We start from the raw sequence: 21,292 nt of genomic DNA on the forward strand, positions 1-21,292 counted from the left end.
TACAGCTGGACACTACAGATGATCAAAGCTCAGAATTGCTCTAAGACAAGCACTCCTTTTAAAAGGAACTTGGAGGTATCTATTGTCCAAGTAGCAAACTGAAACATCAGCTGTCAGCTCACTTTACAAACCGCACTATTCCATCAGGTGATGTTAATTCAAGACAGGGAAACATCAACAGTAACGGAGCAGCAGTATTGACTCAAGTTGACCCTAGCGTGACTGTCACTTTGCAGAACACTGTGTTTGTTCCTGTCTCCCCTGCCCATACCTTTGGCTTAAGATTTTTAAAAATAATTTCTCATTTTCATAATAAATGGAGACGAGAGACTGAAATTTTAGATTTCTTTGGATGATAGTATTTACAACACATACAAAAAACACTCTGAAAAATACATTCAACTTCACTTACAAAAAAACACCAGATTATAAAGAAATTACAGTAGAAACATAGAATAAGATTTTTTTTGTTGTTTTTTGTTTTTTTTTTTTTTAATCAATAGTTATAATTTCTTTCCACCCCCACCCCCCAAAAAAAACCTTTAACGCACTTAACTGGCAAGCAGTGTCATAAATGTTTATAGAGCCAGATTTAAGATTACTACAAGTTTTCATACAACTATTTAGAGTCCTATTGCATTTTCTTCAATAGTGAAGATTATTTATAGGCCTCTATGAGAGACAATAGGTGTGTAGTACACAGCTGTGCAAGACAGTTGAAAACTACTGCCTTAAGCATCATTGTGACAGATGCACAGGGGTGTATGCGCCAAACTGGGAAATACTTTAAGATAAGAACAATACATCCACATGAGCTAGGAAAGCACAAATGAATATAAGCACATTACTACACACTTGAAGCCAGAATGTAGTTGCAGTTAACCCTACTTACTTACATCCTGAATCCAAGTCACAAGACAAGCTGTTGGTGGTTTTCTCAAAAAGCTGTTTCAGCTAGTGATTAAGACTTTAAAAAGTACAGCTACTGCCAGAGTACACATGAAGCAGTTCCAAAGGAAGCAAGTGTTTAAGCTAGTAATACTTAAAAATAGCAGTATGATTTCCACAGCCAGTGACTCAGCAGCAAATGATCTTGTAAAAGCTACAAAGTAATAGGAGTACCTTACAATACCTGCAGGTCAAAAAACAAGTGTTTAATTAGCTAATATTGCAGTACAACAACAGTAACCCTCCAATAATTGTCAGGAGCTACAGAATAATGATAATATGAACCAAGAAGCAAATTAATACCATTTACCTGAAGATACTGGTTACTGGTTAAAGGTAAGTCTGATGGATCTTTTAACGATACGAATACTAGTTATTGGAACAGGAGATGAAGAGTCTGGTAGTTCTTCACTGCGAAGCCTCTACAACACACAAAAAGATGCCACAGGGAAGAAAAAAAATTAAGTACATCAAGAAGCAGCAGATAAAATTTTCTGATGATAGATCATCCTTTATGTACCAAATCAGCATAGCTCAAAATAAATATTCACAGAAAAGGATATTTTACAATTTTCACATTTATTTAGTTACCATTAGAGTTAACAGAAGAAGAGCATTTTCCTCTCTGCACACTTAATTCTTAAGAAAAAAAAAAAAAAAAGATCTCATGCCAGAAAAGAAGTTGCTCAAAGGTGTAATAGAAGCAGCTACTGTTCCTCTTGGATCCATGTGTCAGCAATAATGTCTCTACTGTCAAAAGTACTTCCAATGTTATAAGCTTTAGTTCTTCAACATTCCACTTGACTCAAGAACTTATTTGTACACTTTGAAGCTTCCAGCCCTGTCACTGAAGTCAGTTATACAAATATTTAAAAGTAGTTACAGCACCATTTAAGAAGGTCTGCAAGGAACATACACATCACTTTGATTTTTACTGGAAAGAATCTTTCAGTATGGGGATGGGAGATGTCAAATGGAGACAGGGATCTCCAAGCATAAGTTCTTAGAATCTTTGATTTCATTTTGCAAATATGGATTTCAGTTTGCAATTCAATTCAGAAGTGTGAAAGGTAAAGGCTTACCACTAACTAGAAGAAACAGTTTTAGAAGTTAGTACATAAGTCTTTGCTTACACAGGGAAAAATCTAGTTTTGCTTCCTAATACCTGTGACCTTGATGTATCAATACTTGCAACCAGCCTGTTTCTTCCTCCGAGGTCAACCTAAAAAGCCAAAAAGGGTCTATTAGGTATTTATGACTTAACAGAGAACAAAGGTAAATATGTACGTATATTGACACCCTCCACCTTTTAGGTAAATACTACATTTCCATTAAGTTCCTGTGAGCATACATGTGATATTTCAGATATTTCAACCTCTACTCTACCAACAAGACCACATCTTGATTTGTGAATGTGCCCTCAAGAGTAAAGCAGAAATAAATACAGGTCTCTGTCCTCCCTTTGAAGAGTTAAATGCTTCAGTCTTTATAGTAGTTTTAGTCTTAAACAACTTGATTTGCCAATACAGAAAAATCCATTTAATGCATGACAAGCATAGACTAAAAAGCATACTTTTATTTACATCAATAAGCATGCAAAATATATGATGAATTCTCAGCATAAGAACATGCCACTTACTCTACTTTGAATAAAACCACCTGAAATTACATTTTCTGTAGATCTTGTCTTTACATCTTCTGGATTACCATCACTTTTGAAGGCTGAATCCTGGCCAATTAACTAAAAACAAAATACACAGGACTCAATTTGTAGACTAAAGTTACCTTCACACTCTGACAACAGCATTTGGTCAATGCATTAGCCATTCTTATAATAACGTTCAACACCGAGACCATTATCAAACAGGAATCTCAGATCTCTTGAGAAGTCTTACTATTCATCCTTCACATTTATGCTTGAAATATTCAGTACAAGTTAATAATTCCAAAGGTTGGTTCTTTCCAAGATGCAAAATTGAGTTAACTGTTCTTGATTTCTGCTTCAAAGCAGAGGTTAAATCACAGAAAGCAGCCCTTGAAGGAGATTTTTTTCTATAATAAAATTAATCAAGCATAAATCTCAAGCTTACGTGAAAACAAGATTTAACAAGCAACTTCATGCTCTCTACCATAGCAGATGATCTACTGAGTATATTGCAAAACTATTGATAGGCATTCAAAGTTATCAGGCAGAAGCATGAGCTAATCAGGTTCTGTATTTGTAAGATGCATATCTGCTTCTGTTAGAGATAATTACGATGTTTTCTAGATTTCTTTAAGAACTGCTTCCAAATGAGCTATTTCCTTTGGTATTTGGCCAGCGCATGAACAAAAATAGTAGCATTTAGATATGTCACCAGACTAGAAACAGCATCATATCATGAAAGAAACTGCTCACCAGACATGTACTATATCCAAGACAACTTTCCATGCTTACATTAGTAAAAACATCCTTATATTTAAGTTTAGACTCTTGAATCTCTTGGAGATGTATGCACATATTTCTTATCAGTTATTTGATTCATTCTGTATCAATAGCTACTACTTCAAATCCTCCTCAGACTAATTCCTTCTTCTCTACCTTTTCTCTGTCTTTGGATCTCTTGGAGCATTCTTTTGAGGCAGGTGAATGAGGCCGTTTAGGAACAGCACCCTTTGGATTTGTAACTTGAGTCCCACTTAGTTCATGATGTCCTTGGACAAAACGTGTTCTCAGTTGAGAAACTGCATTATGTCCTATTACTGTAGGAATGGTGCAGTCAGATGGAGGTCCTGAGGTTCTTATGGCAACTGCAGACTCCATTTCTGCAGGAAACATCAAACTTTTAGACCTCAGTCATGAAGTTAAAGACTGCATTCCACCTATTACCTTAATACATACTTGAACCAATAACTGGAACGGAGATCCCCTTGGACACTGGTGACACAGCTACATGAGTCACCTTCTCTCTACTGTTAGCACCATTAGTTCTCCAAATTGTGGCACTTCTGTGAAAAATCATATTTTTTACAATGCTGGTATAATAAAATAGTAGTTCAAAATTTGTAGATCAGCTGCAGAATGTTCATGCAAGACAAAAAATTATCTACCTCTATTAAACAGCTCAGGCATTCACTGACAATGTGGCAGATCATTCCACTGAATTTCACATTAAGAATGAACATTTTCTTTAGATGAGCCCCCATGTACTTATGTACTAGTACTTTTTTTCAAGATTTGTATATGCACTGCTCCATGCTGCTTCCTTCATTGAAAGGGTCTGTTCTTCTAACATGCCACCCCCTTTTTTCTTTTTTTAATTTTTTTATTTTTTAATGCTATTTCTACAATACCAAACTGGGCCTGAACACAGCTGGCAATATACTGAAGTATCTTATGTCCAAGTTCTTACACAGCCCCACTCTTTCAGTAGCAGTAGCAGTACATGTTTTTGTGATTAAGATAAGTGCTAGTAAAATAACTCACTTCTGCTTGACAATAACCATGCTTTATTAGAAAGACCAATTACCTACATATAAAATATTCCAGCTTTAAAAAGTTGTATTCTAACCCAAAAATATTTATATTCAAAACCAATTAATTGCTCTACTAACAAGTTCTACTTTATTCCTACATATTCACACGTATTAAATTGCTGTAACAATTTCCTTTGATCCACTTTCAAAGGAGGTACCACCTTTGTTCCCAAAGCCATTAGGGTATCCCACATTCCCATGATCTTCATAGATTCAAACAAGAAATCCTAGACCTTGTTCATATTATGAGTCAATAAACAGCAGCTTCTTCAGTTCAAAGGTTATCATACTAACCTTTCCGTCTCTGCTGTATTAGTGTCCAATTTAGATATCACACTTAACGAAGATGAATTATATGGTGTCCTGGAGTCGTTGTCTCTGGAACTGTTCAAGCTTTCATTTGAAGAGGCCCTTTTGCACCAAAGCCCACTAGCATTTTGACTAATATTTAGCATGCTCTGCTAAAACAAGTTTGAAAAATGAAATCTTCCAAAAATGAGTAAGCAAAACAAAATTTCCAAAAGTCACATTATTTGTATCATACCTTCTTTCTTTTTTGTAAGGTTCCTGCAGGCAAAAAATAATGGAGATGCTTTCTCTTCACATAAGCTGTCTCAATCTTCATATCTTCCTTTAGCATGTTAATGTTGTTCGCTTGCCTGTAAACTAACATGAAATTTGGTATCGTAGCTTAATGATAAAGTCCACATTACATATTTCTCAAAGCTACATGATTTCTTTGGAAAGAACAAGCCTTTAAGTCTGTTCTGCCCAAATGAAGAACAAGAACTTTCCAGCCCAACTAACCACCAAATGATATTCAAGTACTCCACACAGTACATCAGCTAACACTTGTCTTCTTGAGACCATTTCACATCCAGTACTAGACACACAGCAGATAGTTAAGTTCAAATGTGTTTATGCATTCAGTTATAGCTAACTGTGCAGGTTATATCTGAACTGATTTTAAGTAAAAGAAAATAATATTCCATAGCCATTAGTTTTCTGATTCAGAACAGAGAAGGTATCTAGTTGATTTTCTGGAACAACCCATTTGTGCAGAGCTGAAGAGAAATCAGATACCTTATTCAAGATTCAGACTAGCTTCATATTTAAGGTGCAGTTGTGTTGTTGTCCCCCCCACCTCCCATTGCAGTTCCTGTAATATCATCCAACTTCCCCTGTAGTTCAGATTTTTAAGAATTCAGTTTCTTCCTTCTCTGGAAGACTAAGTCCTACTTACATATGACTTAAAAGAATTGCAATTTAAGACAGTTTTCCTTAACTGCAAGCATTTTTTAAAAATACAAGTTAACTGTTACACTAGCAGAGCAGAATACATAATAGACAAGAGCACAAGTTTGAGGAAAAAATCTCATTCAGCTTAAACATTCAGACGAGTTAAGATGCATTCTTCTATGTCTTACATCCTAAAGCACAAAGTAAGGTGATAAGATTTTACGACATTTTTGAGTGGGTTCCTAAGCTTATGCTGTTGATAAACTCCATCAGCACGAACATTTAATGAAGTTCACCATTCAAAATAACTTGACACCACTTCAGAAGATCAACCTTATTTCTTTAGCAAATTATATGGTCACGAGCCTGACAGCATATGTGTTTCTGAGAACCTCATGAGTAGTCAGGTCAGGAGTTAGTAGGCTACAGTAAAGACTAATTTCAAATGACTCCTTCCCCTGCTTTCCCCTTTATTCTAGCCTTACAATAATACTGTATGTACTGTCAGGTTTTTCTACATCTATCAAAAGCAACAATAGGAGATGAATATGAAGTTTTACACGCAAGACTTCAAGTATTTACAACATGACAGATCACGGGCTTATGAACTTAAGGTTATCACACACAAACATTTCAGAAAAATATCAAATTCTAAAAATTTATGATATAGTTGACTTCCTGTTTCAAAACTTAACAACTGACTCCTTTTTAATAACTGTAGATATATCCAGTAGACATCTATAGGATTCACATCTGACTTTTTACTTCATGAAATGCAGTTCTTCCACAAATGCGTTCAGCATGATCTGCAGAACTGCTGTTTCACCTGGGTGTGTTCATGTTTCCAAGTGCCTACATCAAGAGGGAAACCTTCACTCATCCACTGGGACAGTGGAATTTTCTGGTTTTACAGTAGCAATGCCATTTTCATGTTGAATACTATAGTCCAGACCTATCTGTACTGAATTTGCCATCCCTTGCTTCTGGTATATTTGGAAGCATCTCATCCCTTTATGCATGATTAATACATGCCCATTTTAAGACAGACTTCATTAAGGTGTCAGAATTGGAAGATACCCTTTATATTGGTCCCTAGATAATAATTCACAGGAGGAAGCACATTTCACTCCAGGATGCAACTTCCAGTAGAACCAAAAAAGAAACAAGACTAGAGCAAAATAAAATATAGACTTACCTGCATCTGTGAATGACCATATATCATATGTTAAATCAACCTTAATGCTTTCTGCACTTTCCAATTTCCTAAATACAATTCCCAGAAACCACATTGACACATAGTGACTCCTAAAGAGACAGATTGAGAGAACTATGAGTTACACAGAGATGCCAGGTATGCTGACAAATAGCCTCAAAGGATTGAGACAACAGCTTAGCAGTACACAGCAATTAAACACTGAAGTCAGCCCTTACTTAAGCTCCAATTACCTTTCTTGAAAGTTTGCCCTTCTTTAAAAAATTCAAAACATTCAGAATCTTGCACCTACAGAACAGTAGGTACACAGAACATGCTAGACAAGTTGAGATAGATGAACATAAAGAAGTTAATACATTGGCTAATGTGTATTTAAGAAGAGTAATGAAACTCACTGTTTACAGTGTTCTTGGTTGCCAGGGAAAGATTGTGGATTTACATGTGCAATATTTATAAATTTATTCCTTTCCAAGTTTCCAACCAGCACACGAATTTTAGATTCAACAAGGCCAACCCTAAAAACAAGAAACATTCGCTCAGCTTTACCATGCCTAAAAGAGTAATTATACGTCTTTTTATAATGTAATGCTAATATAACCAAAAAGGAATAAGCTCCATTCAGCTGAAAAGATGGGAGATTTTACATCACACACTGCAGTTTGAGATTGATCCAGTGATAGCTGGGCTTTAGAGTTTCCAAGCACCGAAGTTTATCTAACTTGTTTTTATTTTAATGACTGACTATAATTCATCAGAATTATAGGAATACAATCAGCACATTCCAGCACCTCCACCTGCATTTCAAAGTAGGCAAAACCCTAAAGATCATCAGGATGAGCAGTTCAAAAAGAAAAATCACGGACAATCACACTTGGGTGAAGATGCAATTCTTCTTACAGATTAACCACTATCCTCCTCAAACCAAAACTGAAAATATAGTTCCCATAAAGATGCAAGCCACAAACCATGCCCACAGAGTAATGCTGTTTTACCCTTTTACCCTTTTACACCACTGACTTTAAAAGCAGTTGAAAATCTATAGGAAATAACTTACACTAATGAACAAGAGATGTGTTGTCTACTCCCAAATCCAAGAGCTATGAACTTAGAGCAGACAAACTGAAACAAGTCCATCTTTTGCTTTTATGTTTCCACAGATATACAGTCAAGCCTCACCTGACTCAATTTCAACCATGAAAGAACTTCAGATCTTACTGGAGTCAGAATTTACCTTGCAAGCAAGGTATTTGAACACAAACTTCATTGTATCAAAAAAAAACTCATATGTTTATGATAATAGTAAGATTTACACTAGTTTTCTTATACAAGACAGTTTTTCATTTAGCAGATGATACCACACTGTACAGTTCAATATTTAATTTGTTAATATAGTTAACAGTAAAGTGTAACAATTACTTGTACTTCAATTATGTACTGAACCCTCATTTTCAAGCCTTACCATTCTAAGTGATGCTCTTCAGTATAGGTGCTAGCAGTCAGTACAATATAATGTCTACAATAAAACAGAAATATACAGGCTGAAGACTTTATTACACAGAATCACCAAGGTTGGAGAAGACCTACAAGATCATCCAGTCTAACCATCCACCTATCACCGATAGTTCTCACTAAACCATGTCCCTCAACACAATGTCCAAATGTTCTTTGAACACCTCCAGGATTGGTGACTCCACCACCTCCCTGGGCAGCCCATTCCACTACCTGACCACTCTTTCAGAGAAGTAGCATTTCCTAACGTTCAGTCTGAACCTCCCCAGCACAGCTTGAAGCCACCCCCTCTAGTCCTATTAGTCCTTTAAATGAATTAAAAACTGCCTTAAATATAGATAACATGACATCTAGATAAGATAGTAATCTAAGTATGTAAGGTTGTATCCTGCACTCAGCACAGTATTAACTGATGAAAAAGTTATAACATTCTGCTACATTGAAAGCACTGCAATTGATCTTTTAATTAAAAAAAAAGAAAAAAACAGCTGGTAATATGACAATTTCTGCATCTCCCTTGCATTCATCCCCATTAAGAATCTATTAGCATTAATGTTTACTTGAAAGTGACATCTATTTAGATAATCATCATTCTTTTACTAGTACACAAATCATTCCAAGTTCAGAAAACAGATTTCATACATACTTGTACTTCCGAAAGAAATTTGGTTGTTCAAAGAGCTTTGGCCAATCAGACTTCCCTTGGAGAATCTCATTTGTAATTGCGAGACCTGCAATTGATGTTGCAAAACCATGATAAAACATGATATAAACTCTGCAAAATGGAAGTTTTGAACACTAGTGGATGAAAAGCAAGAATTCCCTTGACACAGTGCAGTTGTACTCCAATATTTTGTTGTAAAACTAGGTTGGTCGGCAATATAAGACCATTTCTCTGTGGTCCATCCTGCCTGAAAGGGCAAGACATGTTATGAAACCCAGCCAACTCAAATAATGCTTTCACGCAGTAAACACTGTATTTTTTAATCAGTTAAAAAGCACAGAAAGAACTTGGTGGTTTTGTTGTTTGTTTTTTTTTTTTTTTTACCATGTTTGAGCTCCTCTACCACTACAGCTCGTGTTGATGTAGATACATTGTATGTAGAGTTCTGCTGTGGATAGGCTGGGGTGATGATCGGCATTACATGGTATCTGTCTGATGGGTTGACCTAAGATGTTAAAACAGTTCAGTTTAGCATTAGTTTTATCTAGAAGAAAGATTTAATGCTTCTGCAGTTAATTTCTGCATACCCTAGGATCCCATACTGGTAAATTAAGATTATTCTCTTCAGGTTGTTTCAGCAGTACAGGATTTGGCCACTCCCTATAAAAAACAAACCATTAACTGATAAACAACTGTCCATTTTAAAACTCAGACATTCAGGCTAGGACTGAAAGTTGTTAATACAATTTTTAAAGAACTAGTTTTAAAAAGGTCACTACTTTATACTGGCTGTAACTGTCAGAAGTAATAGCTCTTACCATTTCGAAAAAATCGAGAAGAACTTGTTCACAAGAGTAGAAGCCAATGCATTTGGATGGAGTTGACATGTTCTTGCTACTAGCATTGCCCAAGAAACCCCTCCAAGAAATCCCAGCATGTTGGAATAAATACCACGTCCTAGAAAGGATTCTTTGTAGTTAGCTTATTCTTTCAAAGACTTACATTGCTTCAAATTTACAGCATAGACTTCACAAGCTATAGATCATGTAGTACAAAAAAAAAAAAAAAAAAAAAGCCAGAAAGTGTTGGTTCTTACATCAATAAATAATCATTACTACACCATTTCCCAAAATACTACTGCTCTGAGACCTGCTTGTACTGTTACAGGTATTGTTTTTTATTTTTTTTCTAAATCATTTGTAGTCAGGTTCCCAATAAGAATCTTGTTACATCTATTGCCCAGAAAAAAAACTAATATTTAAAGAATTGTCCAAAGTACTTCTAAGGACTTTAAGCTTCCTTTCCAGCATGAGGCTCCCCTCAAAATTTCGAAGACCATAAAATCACATGACTCACGTTTTGCCCACAGTTTAATCACACGGAGCGCGAGCTGAAAGTTCTCCTTATTTGGTACTAGTTGTAGTATTTCATCAGTAACTCTGCATCCTGTAAGCAACGACATTGAAGTATCAAAGTTTGCAGTAACAGCTACAAGTCCACTTCATGTCTGGTACAAACGACATGTATGATATGATTCTATGCTATTCTGGATCAACTGCTTACAATTTAATACTGAAGTCTAAAATTAACTTCGGATGACTTGTTTTGCATTACCTAGATTACACCTAACATTCAGGATCACTTTCGGCAACTGATACAACTGAACAGTTTCTTCGCTTAGACTCCAGCCAGTAGATTTTAATATGGCCTTTCTACATTTATTCTGAAAGCTAGTTTTCTTTCAAAAGTTCTATCTGTTGGTATTAGTGAAGATTTGGGTATTCTCGATATCTTTATTTTTATGAATCACAATGCTTCTTTCTCTATCAAGTGCTTTACTTATTCACTTGGATAAAGTCCTGTGGTAAGCTGTAAGAATGCACACCACAATCAGAAGCAGAAGATACAAGCTTATCTACCCACTACTAACATAAGCATTTATGGTGTTGAGGGACATGGTTTAGTGGGAGCTATTGGTAATAGGTGAACGGTTGGACTGGATGATCTTTTAGGTCTTTTCCAACCTTGGTGATTCTGTGATTCTGTGATTTAAATTTAAAGCCCACTGTCACCTCCTCAAATTTTAAGTATGCAAAGATCAGTTCCTGCATCTCACAGAGGAACTTGGAGCAAGTAACATGCATTCTGTACCAGTTTCACTAACATTTTCTTTTTCAAGAAGCATGAACACGCTTACCATTTAAGCTCCGTATACATCTTATATCCAGGCTTCTCAGATGTGAGTCATCTCTGAGATCAAGATTATCAGAAACAGTTTGCACAGGCAGTCTTGCAAACACAAGATCAATCTTAAAGAAACATCAAACAAAAAAAATTGCTTCAAGTTCCATATTTTATTTACAAATTCTACAATACATCACTCCCTTCTAACCTAGATAAAACAGTTTGGGTATATTTTTTGGTTGCTGTTGTTGTGTTTTCAGACTACAAAAGATTTCTCTTTAAAAAGTAAAGTTGTATCTTATCTCTATGATCTCAACTACAGCAGAGAGCATTCTGTGTGCTAACACCTTCTGAGCCTGACTTAAAATATTTGGTACAATCTGAGGTAAGAAAATGTCTTTACATGATAAAGACCATGAGAAGATCGTTAAATAATTGATTTTTATCATAGTCATATCAAGTAGTAACGTACTTGGGTACTTCAACACACACACCTTTACTTATTGGAAAATATTTAGTCAAGATACAAGGATTCCTACAACTGACAAACATAGGCAGAAATCAAGTGAACGGTTCTTCATTTTGTCTTGATCACATTTGTTTCAAAACTGCTTTTTTCCCCCCCATTTGCAATAACATATTTATTAATCTGCCCACAACTCAAACAGTGAAATACACAATATGCAGCCTTTTGAAGAAAGCTAGCTTGTCACAGCCAAGAAAAACTAGCAAAGCCTTAGAATTTATTCCCAGTTTGCACTGTCCTTGTGAAATGGAAATAACTCAAGTGGGCTAACCTGGCCTACAGCACAAATTTAGAACAAAACATCCTTGATTTTCTTGTGTGTGCCAGGCTTCCAAAGTACTTAGTTTTCTCCAAACTCCAGTTCCACTGTAATGTCTTCTACCGGATTGTGGTAAAGATGCTCACCTACAGTTTCCTAAAAGCCCTAAGGCACCAAAACCCTGGTAAAATTTTCAGGGACCCGTGACAATATTAAGTTATGTTATTGCAAAGGACAAAATAGAAAATTAAATTCTTACCTCGATGCCATCAAACTCAAACTTGACAACAGGTACGTATGCATCTTCTACTGCCTAGGGAGGAAAGGATCATTAAAAACACTTTTTGTTACTTTGTCATTTCCCTCAGACTACAATGAAATAATTTATACTGCTCATATAAGTACTGAGCTTCCACTGAATCAACAAAATTGGATAAGCTGCAGGCAGTAGTATACTGACACTAAGGTTCTTAAGCTCATTACTTATACATATGAAGTTTTTCCAATGTAACTGTCAGATAAAAACTAAGCTAGGGAAGCACTTCCACTGTCCAAACCTTAGGAATACGGAAAAGCTATTGTATAGTTTGTCTCCATGAACTTAAAGCAGGAGGCCACATACGCCAGCACTCATGCTAACTATGAAGATTGGCCTGAACTGACTCAAAGTTATCACTTTTTCCAAGAAAAATGTCAACATACAATAGAGTTTAGGAAGCATACAACTTGAATTGATTGTTTTTAAAAACAGAGCAGACAAGAATGAACAAACATGGCCTTCAGTCTTAACATAAGCACCAGCACTATGCTTATTAGCTCAGGTTTCTAGGAGAAACCATTAAAGGACAACCATTTCACATGCTCAGTGCCTGCCCCCACAGGAACAAAGCCTTTCTTTCCTTCTATGTTTAGCTAGATGCAGACTCTGCAAGCAGCATTCAGGTAAGACCGCTGCATCTAGGGATAAGAAATTCAGGCATCCTGCAAACAAATGACATGACAATAAAAGGATGCATGAAATATTTGATTAAATTCTAACATATAAAAATAGGTAAGAAAACATCCAGCAGACCATAGTGAAAGTGACCAGGGCAAAGCAAACTAGACTCTGTTCAGCAAAAGGCCACGACTGCCAGCCTACAGTGGAGACCAAAGGCTAGCACCAGAGTAGAACTTATGAGGGAAAAAATCGCCACCTTTTCTGAGGAGTTCACATACTCATTTCTCTTCTCAAAACAATGACCCAAAACATCCTTCAAATCTCATTACAGCTCTAAAAAACATTGACTCCTATAGATTTAGTGCCAGGAATCACTAACTCAACAAGTGAAACACTAGCTGATGTCAAAATGATGTCAAAGACTTATCTCTGGTGACAGTCAATACTAAATGGCTGTTCTAGTAGCACCTGTAATATTATCCACTAGATCTGCCAAAGCAAACAGCTAAGTTTTTACAGCTTAGCTGTGAAATAATATTGTGATTAAAGATCACATTTTGTGTTGATTAGTCATACAGATGGAAGTCTGAACACCTTCCACCTCCTGTAGAAGATGCACACCATGGCATAACACCTCCTCCAGATACCTGAGTAATATATACCTTAAGGCCTTGATTAGAATCACATTAATAATATTTTCAGTTCCCTCCCCCAAGGAAGATGGTACTACCCCTGCTCCGAAGTTGTCAGGTCAGGAGTTCAGTTTTATATACACAACATAAAATATTCTGGAAATGATTTTACAAAGCAGTAATGCTGTATGTTTACTGTGCAGCTCCTATTAGCTGCCATATGCATCACTACTGTAAAATCTCAAGCTAAGTACCCAGAAAAGAACAGGAGATGAATGATTTGAAGTACTGAACCAAATCCAGCTCTATGAAGAAGTACTGACAGAAGCCTTTCTACATGACATTCATCTACCTTAATTTTAAGCTAACCCTTCTGCTTTCTGCATGCAATCAACAACCTCATTTCCAAGCTCCTCACAACTTCTAAAATTAAAACAAAACTCTTAGTGGCAATCTCAGTGTTTACTAAAGCTGGGTATACAGACAAGCGCACCACAAAGATCCTTATTTTGTACAGCCACTGGGGAAAGGAACCAAAAGCCTGTCTTCAACATCTCCGTATCACAAAAAATATTGTTTAAAATGGTCAAGAACTTAAGTTTTGTCTTGTAATACTTTCACTACTGTTGCGAATCTCAAGCATGACCACTCTTATTTGGAGAAGTAACATAGTCTATGAGGAAGAGCTTACTCACTCTTAGATTTTTTATCTCTTCCTGATGCTTTAGCTTTTCAAAGAATGACTGAAAGAAATCTGATCTTTCCACATGTCTAGGAGCAACACAAAGAGCATCTATGTCAGCACCTGCAGAGAGATTCAATTTCTCCAATTATTGCTGGTAGCCACTATCAATCATTAGAACTACAATCAGATAACTAGAACTTTACCTTTGGTGTGTACTCCAAGCCTGTAAGAACCAAATGTAAATATTCTGCCACCAACATTTTCTACTACTGAAGGGGGAAGGTTCTGCAGATAGAAGAAAGTTTTCTTTAGAATACTTACTGAACTACATGTAAGTTTAATTACCAGGAGTTACTTAGATTACACCCTTAAACACAGTTTTTCACTACTATACTGAGTTGTTAGTCAAATCTCTAGTGGGCTAACACTTTTTTCCTAAAGCAAGCGCTTGCAACTCAAAAAAGCATGAGCAATGCAGCAGTCATTTAATTATTTTTATACAAATTAAGACCTACTATTAGCCTTTCCTGCAGAAGCAGCACTTTAATGTTATCTTATACAATAGGCAAGTCTAGCATATGAGTTCTTCAAGCAAAAATTAGTGCCCATCTAACTTCCATTTGACACCCCCCAAAAACGTTCATCTTTGTTAACTGCTAAAAGCAATTGATAAAGCTGCTTCACAAGTTTATTCACTGTCTCAAAGACTTCAAAGTCTTGATATTAATAATCTTTTCTACCATACTTCAGTGCCAGTTGCCGCAGCTCTGCTTTATACTTAAAAGATACAAGTTGAACTTCAGCATAAATCAGTCGTGTGACATCAAGAGAAACAGAGACGTCAGTTCTTTCGACGAGAGCATAATAAGAATTCCTACCTTGCTCTCACCAAGCTCAAAAATCCATTCTTTGACCAAGTTATTCAGTTTACAAAGAACAACTAGCCTGCAAATAAAACTCATGTTAAATTTGTTCTCAATAAATAAATAAATCAATAGATTAAATATTTGTGTTTTTATACCTGTGATTCAACTCCTCCTCATCTTCAAATACTCCAAATGACTCCATTGCTTCAACTAGCTTCTGAGTATGAATATAATCTATATCCTTTGGAGGAGCCAAGCTAAATGGAGGGGTAATTCCATAGTGCCTTTGTGGCTGGTTCTGCAGCATAGAAGTACTATGGGAGAAAGAAGAAAACAAACAAACAAACAAACCCAAAACAAACTGAAGATGCCATAGAAGGAAAACAAAACATACAAAAAGAAACAAATCAAAACCTCTCTAGGTAATATTTTCCAGCTTACAGGTTTCCAGATCAATTTCTGCTCATCATTAATAAGAAGACTGCTTAGATGAGTTTAAGATGCTTGCATTGCAAGTGTTATGTTAGGTCAAGTTATCAATACTGACAGTAAAAGCTATTTAAAAAAAAACACAATTACAAATTTGTGATACAACTTAAGTTGCATTAAGATACCTTAACGCAATTTATTTGGATTGTCCTAGACAGCTATAACTAGTCACCAGGAAATAAGATCTGATATCCACTAAGGGCAACTTCATCTACAGCAGAAGTCCTAGATACACTGCTGTTTCATTCTGTTTAACTTAAGCTACTCCCATCAGGTTCTTACTAACATTAATCAAAACAATTTATAACAGGCTCCTTCTAGTTAGATTTAAGTATGATACCATAATAGTAAACTGCAAGGTAGGGAAAAAACAAACAAACAGATTTGCCGTGCTTCTACCGACTTTGAAAGGATATCACGCTTAGTGTAAAGAAGGACAGAAAATCAGGCAGACAATTCAATAGATTTGATGCTGAAGATTTAGTGTTATCTTATTTTTGTTCAGGGAAAAACATGAATGAAAATTATCAACACATTTATGTATAAAATACCAGCTGCGTTAGTCAACAAGTCAAAACATGAAGGTACCCAAATACATTTTAGCTGAAATGGGAAGACCCACGGGACAATTTCAATGGCTGACCTAAAAAAAGCCACAGAAACTGATTGTTCGTTTTATATTTTCAATTGTTGCCTTCACTCCCCCACTGAGGGAAGGATTTATCTCAAAGACGCTTTATCTAATTGCAGCGGCAGCTTTTAGTTGTATATGCGTTCTAGTGGCTTTCCTTTCTTCACTCTTCCACACAGTCTTGTTTTTCAAGTGTCTGCTATTATATTCTCTAAAAAGCTCAGAGACTTCGCCAGCTGCCAATATATAAGTGAAGGGTATCCACAATGAATATTTTTCTCCTTATGATACCAGTCTCATAGGAGAGAGAAGAAAAGCCTGCATTCCTTCTATTGCTTGCTGTATTCCACGTGTAAGTAAAAACACAACCAGCAGCTAAGCCAGTGGACAGGAGGAAACAGCCTACCCTTCACTACCTAATGCCTCCTTCAGACGATAGCATAGAGAATAACGTTAAGAATGGAATCACTCAGGTATACCAGACACCCTTTCTCTAATTAGTCCTTCCAGTAGGCTCTAGTTTCATACAGAAACGTAACTTAAAGCAATCCATTCACAGAGCCAGACGGACCTCGGCCACCCAGAACTAACGCCACCAGCTTACTTCCTTTTTTTTGACCCTACAGAGCCCTTAACCCATTCCACCACCCTTCGCACGCCTCACAGAGGGGCTCTCCTATGCTTTTAGAGGGTTTTCCCCGAACCAGGCAGCTTTCCCACCCACCAGCCCCTCACACGACACATCAGGGGCAGCGAGAAACAAAGCTTCGGTGAACAGCGCAAGGAAGAAGAGGAACGACCCAATAATTCCGCCGCCTCACCCGTCCGTATTCCCCATAGTGCACAGCACGCCACCGACCCCACTGCAGCCCACGGCCCGCTCCCTCCTATACTGCGCGCCGCCCGCGCCTCCTTCCCGCTCACCGGCGGGGCGGGGCCTTGCGCGGGACACGCCTCACGGCCGGGCCGCACCTCGCCGGCAGGCTCAATCGGGGCTGCGTCTGTGTTGGAGGTATACGCTTGTAGTGCTGCAGCCGGAGCTTCGCTTGGTGGCTGTGGGAGAGTGTTAAGTGAGTGTTGATACCTTTCGCTAAATCACCTGTAACACTTAGCGGAACGTCAAGCACGCTGGTTTGTCTTCAGGTGTAACGGAGAGGAAAAATTCTAAGGTTCAGTGCAAATGGAGGTTAACCTGGCTTAATTTGACTGCTTAAAAGCCTGTATACTGTTCAAGAGAAAGGAAAGTTGGTGCCTGAGAGACAAAGGCTGCTGCCAGAGTGCCACAGGCAGGCTGTGGTTTGGTACGGCTGGAGGCAGAACGAAGCAGCAGGGCGCTGCTTGTGGAGAGCTGCAGCTGCTGGGCGCTGCGAGAACAGTTTCATAATGATCCTGTGACCCTGATACACGTTAGGAATTCTGTTTGCTAATTATCTTTTAAAGAGACTTGAAAGTCTTCTGTGAGGGGAAGAGCTGAGGAAACTGAGTACGGTGGCTGTCTCATAAGTGATATTCTTTTATGGCAAACAAGATGTGTCTGTTCTTTGTTAGCTATTTACACTTAATTCTTTCAAACGTTTTCCACTGTTATGTGTATAATAGTGAATAAATTACTTTATTACGTATTTTTGATAGGTGGATTCCAGGCCACAGAATACTCAATAAGCAGTTAAGTAGTTTTAGTCCAGAGTAAATTCCTTCTCTTTTTCCACCTTATTCTATGTAGGTGTGTACAAGTTATCCAGATGAGGCAGAAAAATCGAATCTGTTTTCTTACACTGATATTGGATGGTGTAGTAGAAATACTAAGTCATGGCCTGAACCGGTGATTGAGTGCTCAGTACAGATTTTGCTGTTATTATTTCATATTTCTTTTTCTCCATGGTGTATTCAGTAACTGCCTGTGTTCCACTGGGGATGCTTGTTTAGAACTGTGTTTTTTCAGTAGAAGGTTATAATCTTGTCTTTTGTCCCTTAAAAAGAATCTTTGTTCATTTGAAATCTTAACCAGCTTTTTACTTGGCATACAATTCATGCAAGTTAGGATAATCTTTGAAGTTCTTCTTTTTTACTAGATGAATCAGGTCAACTCTGGTCATGAAGTCAGAACTACTGATAAAAATGGAGGAGTGACAGTAGACTGTGAGGAGAGAAGAGGATGAGGTGATACTTTCAGTATCCCCCAATGAAAATCTATATCTTACACAGATAAGACTCTTCCCACTTAAACTCATATAGAAGCTCCATAGTAATTTAGTCTAATCTAGGTTGTTGTGGTTGTTTTCCTAGACAAAAGTACCCTTAATTACTATAACTAAGGACACCCATGCAAGATTTGAACAAAGATTAATTCCTACATGACTTGCAACAGTAACAGTCTGAATTATTCTGGATTACATCAATGGACAAGGGAGATTACATCAGTGGCTCTTATCTCAGCTTCAGTAAGGTCTTTGACATGGTACCTGATAACATCCTTCTCTTCAGATTGGAAAGATAGGTATTAGATTGGTGGACTGTTTGATAGACAAAGCATGGACTACAGGATCAAGTCCAAGCTATAGGGATGCAGCTGATACACCAGTGGATCAGGATGCCAATCAGAGGGACCTAGACAGGCTTGAGCAGGGGGCCCAGGTGAATATCACGAGGTTCAACAAATCCAAATGAAAGATCATGCACCTGGGATGAGGCAAATCCTATTACCAATACAAACTGGGGGATGAAAAGGTTAAGCACAGCTCTGCTGAAAAGGATCTGGAGTTACTGGTTGATGGGAAGCTGGACATGAGCCAGCAATGTGCTCTCACAGCCCAGAGAGGCTGCATCAAAAGCAACGTGGCCAGCAGGGTGAGGGGGAAAATCTGCTCTGTGCTGGTGAGGCCTCACCTGGAGCACTGCATCCAGATGTGGAGTACTCAGTACAGGAGGCATGTGGACCTCTTGAAGTGCATCCAGAGAAGGGCCACAAAAATGATCCACGAATAGAACACCTCTCCTTTAAGGGCAGGCTGAGAGAGCTGGGGCTGTTCAGCCTGGAAGAGAGAAGGCTGTGAGGTGACCTGAGAGCAGCCTAACAGGGAGCAACAGGAAAGAAGGGGACAGGCTCTTTAGCAGGGTCTGTGGTGACAGAACAAGGAGAAATGGTTTCAAGCTTAAAGAGGGTAGATTTAGGTTAGATTTAAAGAAAAAAATAATTTACACCGAGGGCAGTGAAGAAATCTGTTTCAGTGCTGTGGTTGATGTCCCGTTCAAGGTAAGGCTGGATCAGGCCCTGGGCAACCTGATGAAGCTGTGGTGTTCCTGTACACTGCGGGGATTGTTGGACTAGATGGATTTCAGAAGTTCTTTCCAACTCTAAGGATTCTATTAGTTAGGTTAGTGCATCCTCAGGAGACAGCATACACAGAAGCTTTCATCCTTTTCCAGTATGTAAGCTGAAAAACTAGTTCCTCTCCCTACAGATTCCTCTGCTTTTATTCTCCTTCTTCAATTTTTTTTTTTTTTTTTGGTCTGGTAAAATGTATGCATCCAGGTATGCATATCTGTTGTACTGTATACAGCATACTTGTAAATGTGTAGTTGAAGACAACTTCTTGTCAAGTACTTGGTGTTCCTATATTAGGGAGATAGCTTGGCAGTTTATCATTTGGAGGACAGTACAACAGGATTACGTGCAAGTATTATTGCAGTCAAATACTGTGATACTGGTTTTAGAGGATGAACTTTCATTTCTGGATATGTGAATGCTCAGATCCATCTTTCAACACGTACCATCTATCAGCTGATGTATTGATGATTGAATATAACTGTTTGGAGATTATTCTTTTGCTAAATGAGGTGTCTCTGAAGAGCTGATATCTATGAGGGAGAGCAAAGCTGGAGTTGTGTGGTGATGATATCAAGCAGTACGTATCTGTGAATGAAAAGTTATTATTTACTCTATTTCCTTAGTCTTGTAGCTTTTTATCAGCTTCCCATAAGTAGTTTATGTCCTGCAACCCATAAAAAGACATCTTTCTTCAGAAAGATTCTCATCTATGTGCCCTTAAGTTTTATTTCAAGAGTTACTTGATATTTTTTTCTAGTGTGTTGATCATTAAAGAAAAGCGAGGTGAAAAATGGTGACTGGAAAAAGGGAACCATCACTACCATTTGTAAGGGAGAAAGGAAGACCCAGGGAACTACAGGCCAGTGCGCCTCACCTCTGTGCTGGGGAAGATCATGGAACAGATCCTCCTGGAAGACAAGTTCAACAATGAGCAGGTAATCTGTGACAGCCAGCGTTATTTCACTAGGGAATACCATGCCTGACCAATCAGGTTAACTTCTATGATGAAATGATGGGCACAGGGAAGGCAACTGATATTGTGTACCTGGACTCATACAAAGCCTTTGATACGGTCCCACGCCACATTCTTATTTCTGAAATGTAGAGATATGAATTTCAATGTGGACTACTTGATGGATAAGGAAGTGGTTGGAAAGTTACACCCAGAGGGTTATGGTCAGTGGCTCTGTGTCCAGATGGAGGCTGGTGGCAAGCAATGTCCTAAGGGTCTATCTTCGGACAGATTCTCAACATCCTTATTGGTGATGTAGATTATGTGACTGAGTGCACCCTCAGCAACTTTGCTGATGACACAAAGGTAAGTGGTGTAGTCGATGTGACAGAAGGAAGGGATGTCATTCAGATAGACCTTGATAACTTGAAAGGTAAACCCACAAGAACCTAACAAGATTTGATAAAGCAAAGTACACTGTTTTGCACTTGGATCAGGATAATCCTAGATACATATACATTGACAGGGAGAAGAACTCCTTGAGAGTAACCTTGCTGAGGTGTGTCAGGGACCTAAAAGTTCTGACCACAGTGATCCTGAGTTGAAACAAAGGATTCTGGGAGAGTACACAAGTGTGTAGCTATGTGACTGTGGATAGTTTTAAGGGAAGCTGCATTTGTGGTTACAACTATTTACCTTGTTTTGTAGAGA

The 21,292-nt window shown here is 37.8% G+C and overlaps 1 protein-coding gene across 10 annotated transcripts; it reads right to left on the bottom strand.

The window, feature by feature from the left end:
- Positions 1-383: 383 nt before the first annotated feature.
- Positions 384-17,357, bottom strand: PAPOLG (poly(A) polymerase gamma). 10 transcript variants are annotated; one of them, XM_072332021.1, is made up of 23 exons: positions 17,274-17,357; positions 15,337-15,495; positions 15,194-15,260; positions 14,519-14,600; positions 14,326-14,435; positions 12,318-12,371; positions 11,287-11,398; positions 10,446-10,535; positions 9,908-10,046; positions 9,677-9,749; positions 9,474-9,594; positions 9,072-9,156; positions 8,376-8,429; positions 7,312-7,431; positions 6,899-7,008; positions 5,009-5,130; positions 4,759-4,925; positions 3,830-3,936; positions 3,530-3,753; positions 2,588-2,689; positions 2,114-2,170; positions 1,259-1,370; positions 384-1,132 (listed from the first exon to the last, which is right to left on the bottom strand). In XM_072332021.1, exons 2-22 carry the CDS (start codon positions 15,486-15,488, stop codon positions 1,272-1,274), a joined length of 2,247 nt encoding a protein of 748 aa, XP_072188122.1. In that variant the 5' UTR covers positions 15,489-15,495; positions 17,274-17,357; the 3' UTR covers positions 384-1,132; positions 1,259-1,271. The 10 variants fall into 10 exon arrangements, with proteins under 10 accessions (XP_072188122.1, XP_072188121.1, XP_072188118.1 ...); XM_072332020.1 differs by having other exon boundaries at positions 17,226-17,318; XM_072332017.1 differs by lacking the exon at positions 17,274-17,357 and adding an exon at positions 17,123-17,194.
- Between the last annotated feature and the right edge of the window lie 3,935 nt (positions 17,358-21,292).

This window comes from Excalfactoria chinensis, chromosome 3 (genome assembly GCF_039878825.1).
Source record: "Excalfactoria chinensis isolate bCotChi1 chromosome 3, bCotChi1.hap2, whole genome shotgun sequence".
Taxonomy (NCBI): Eukaryota; Metazoa; Chordata; class Aves; order Galliformes; family Phasianidae; genus Excalfactoria; species Excalfactoria chinensis.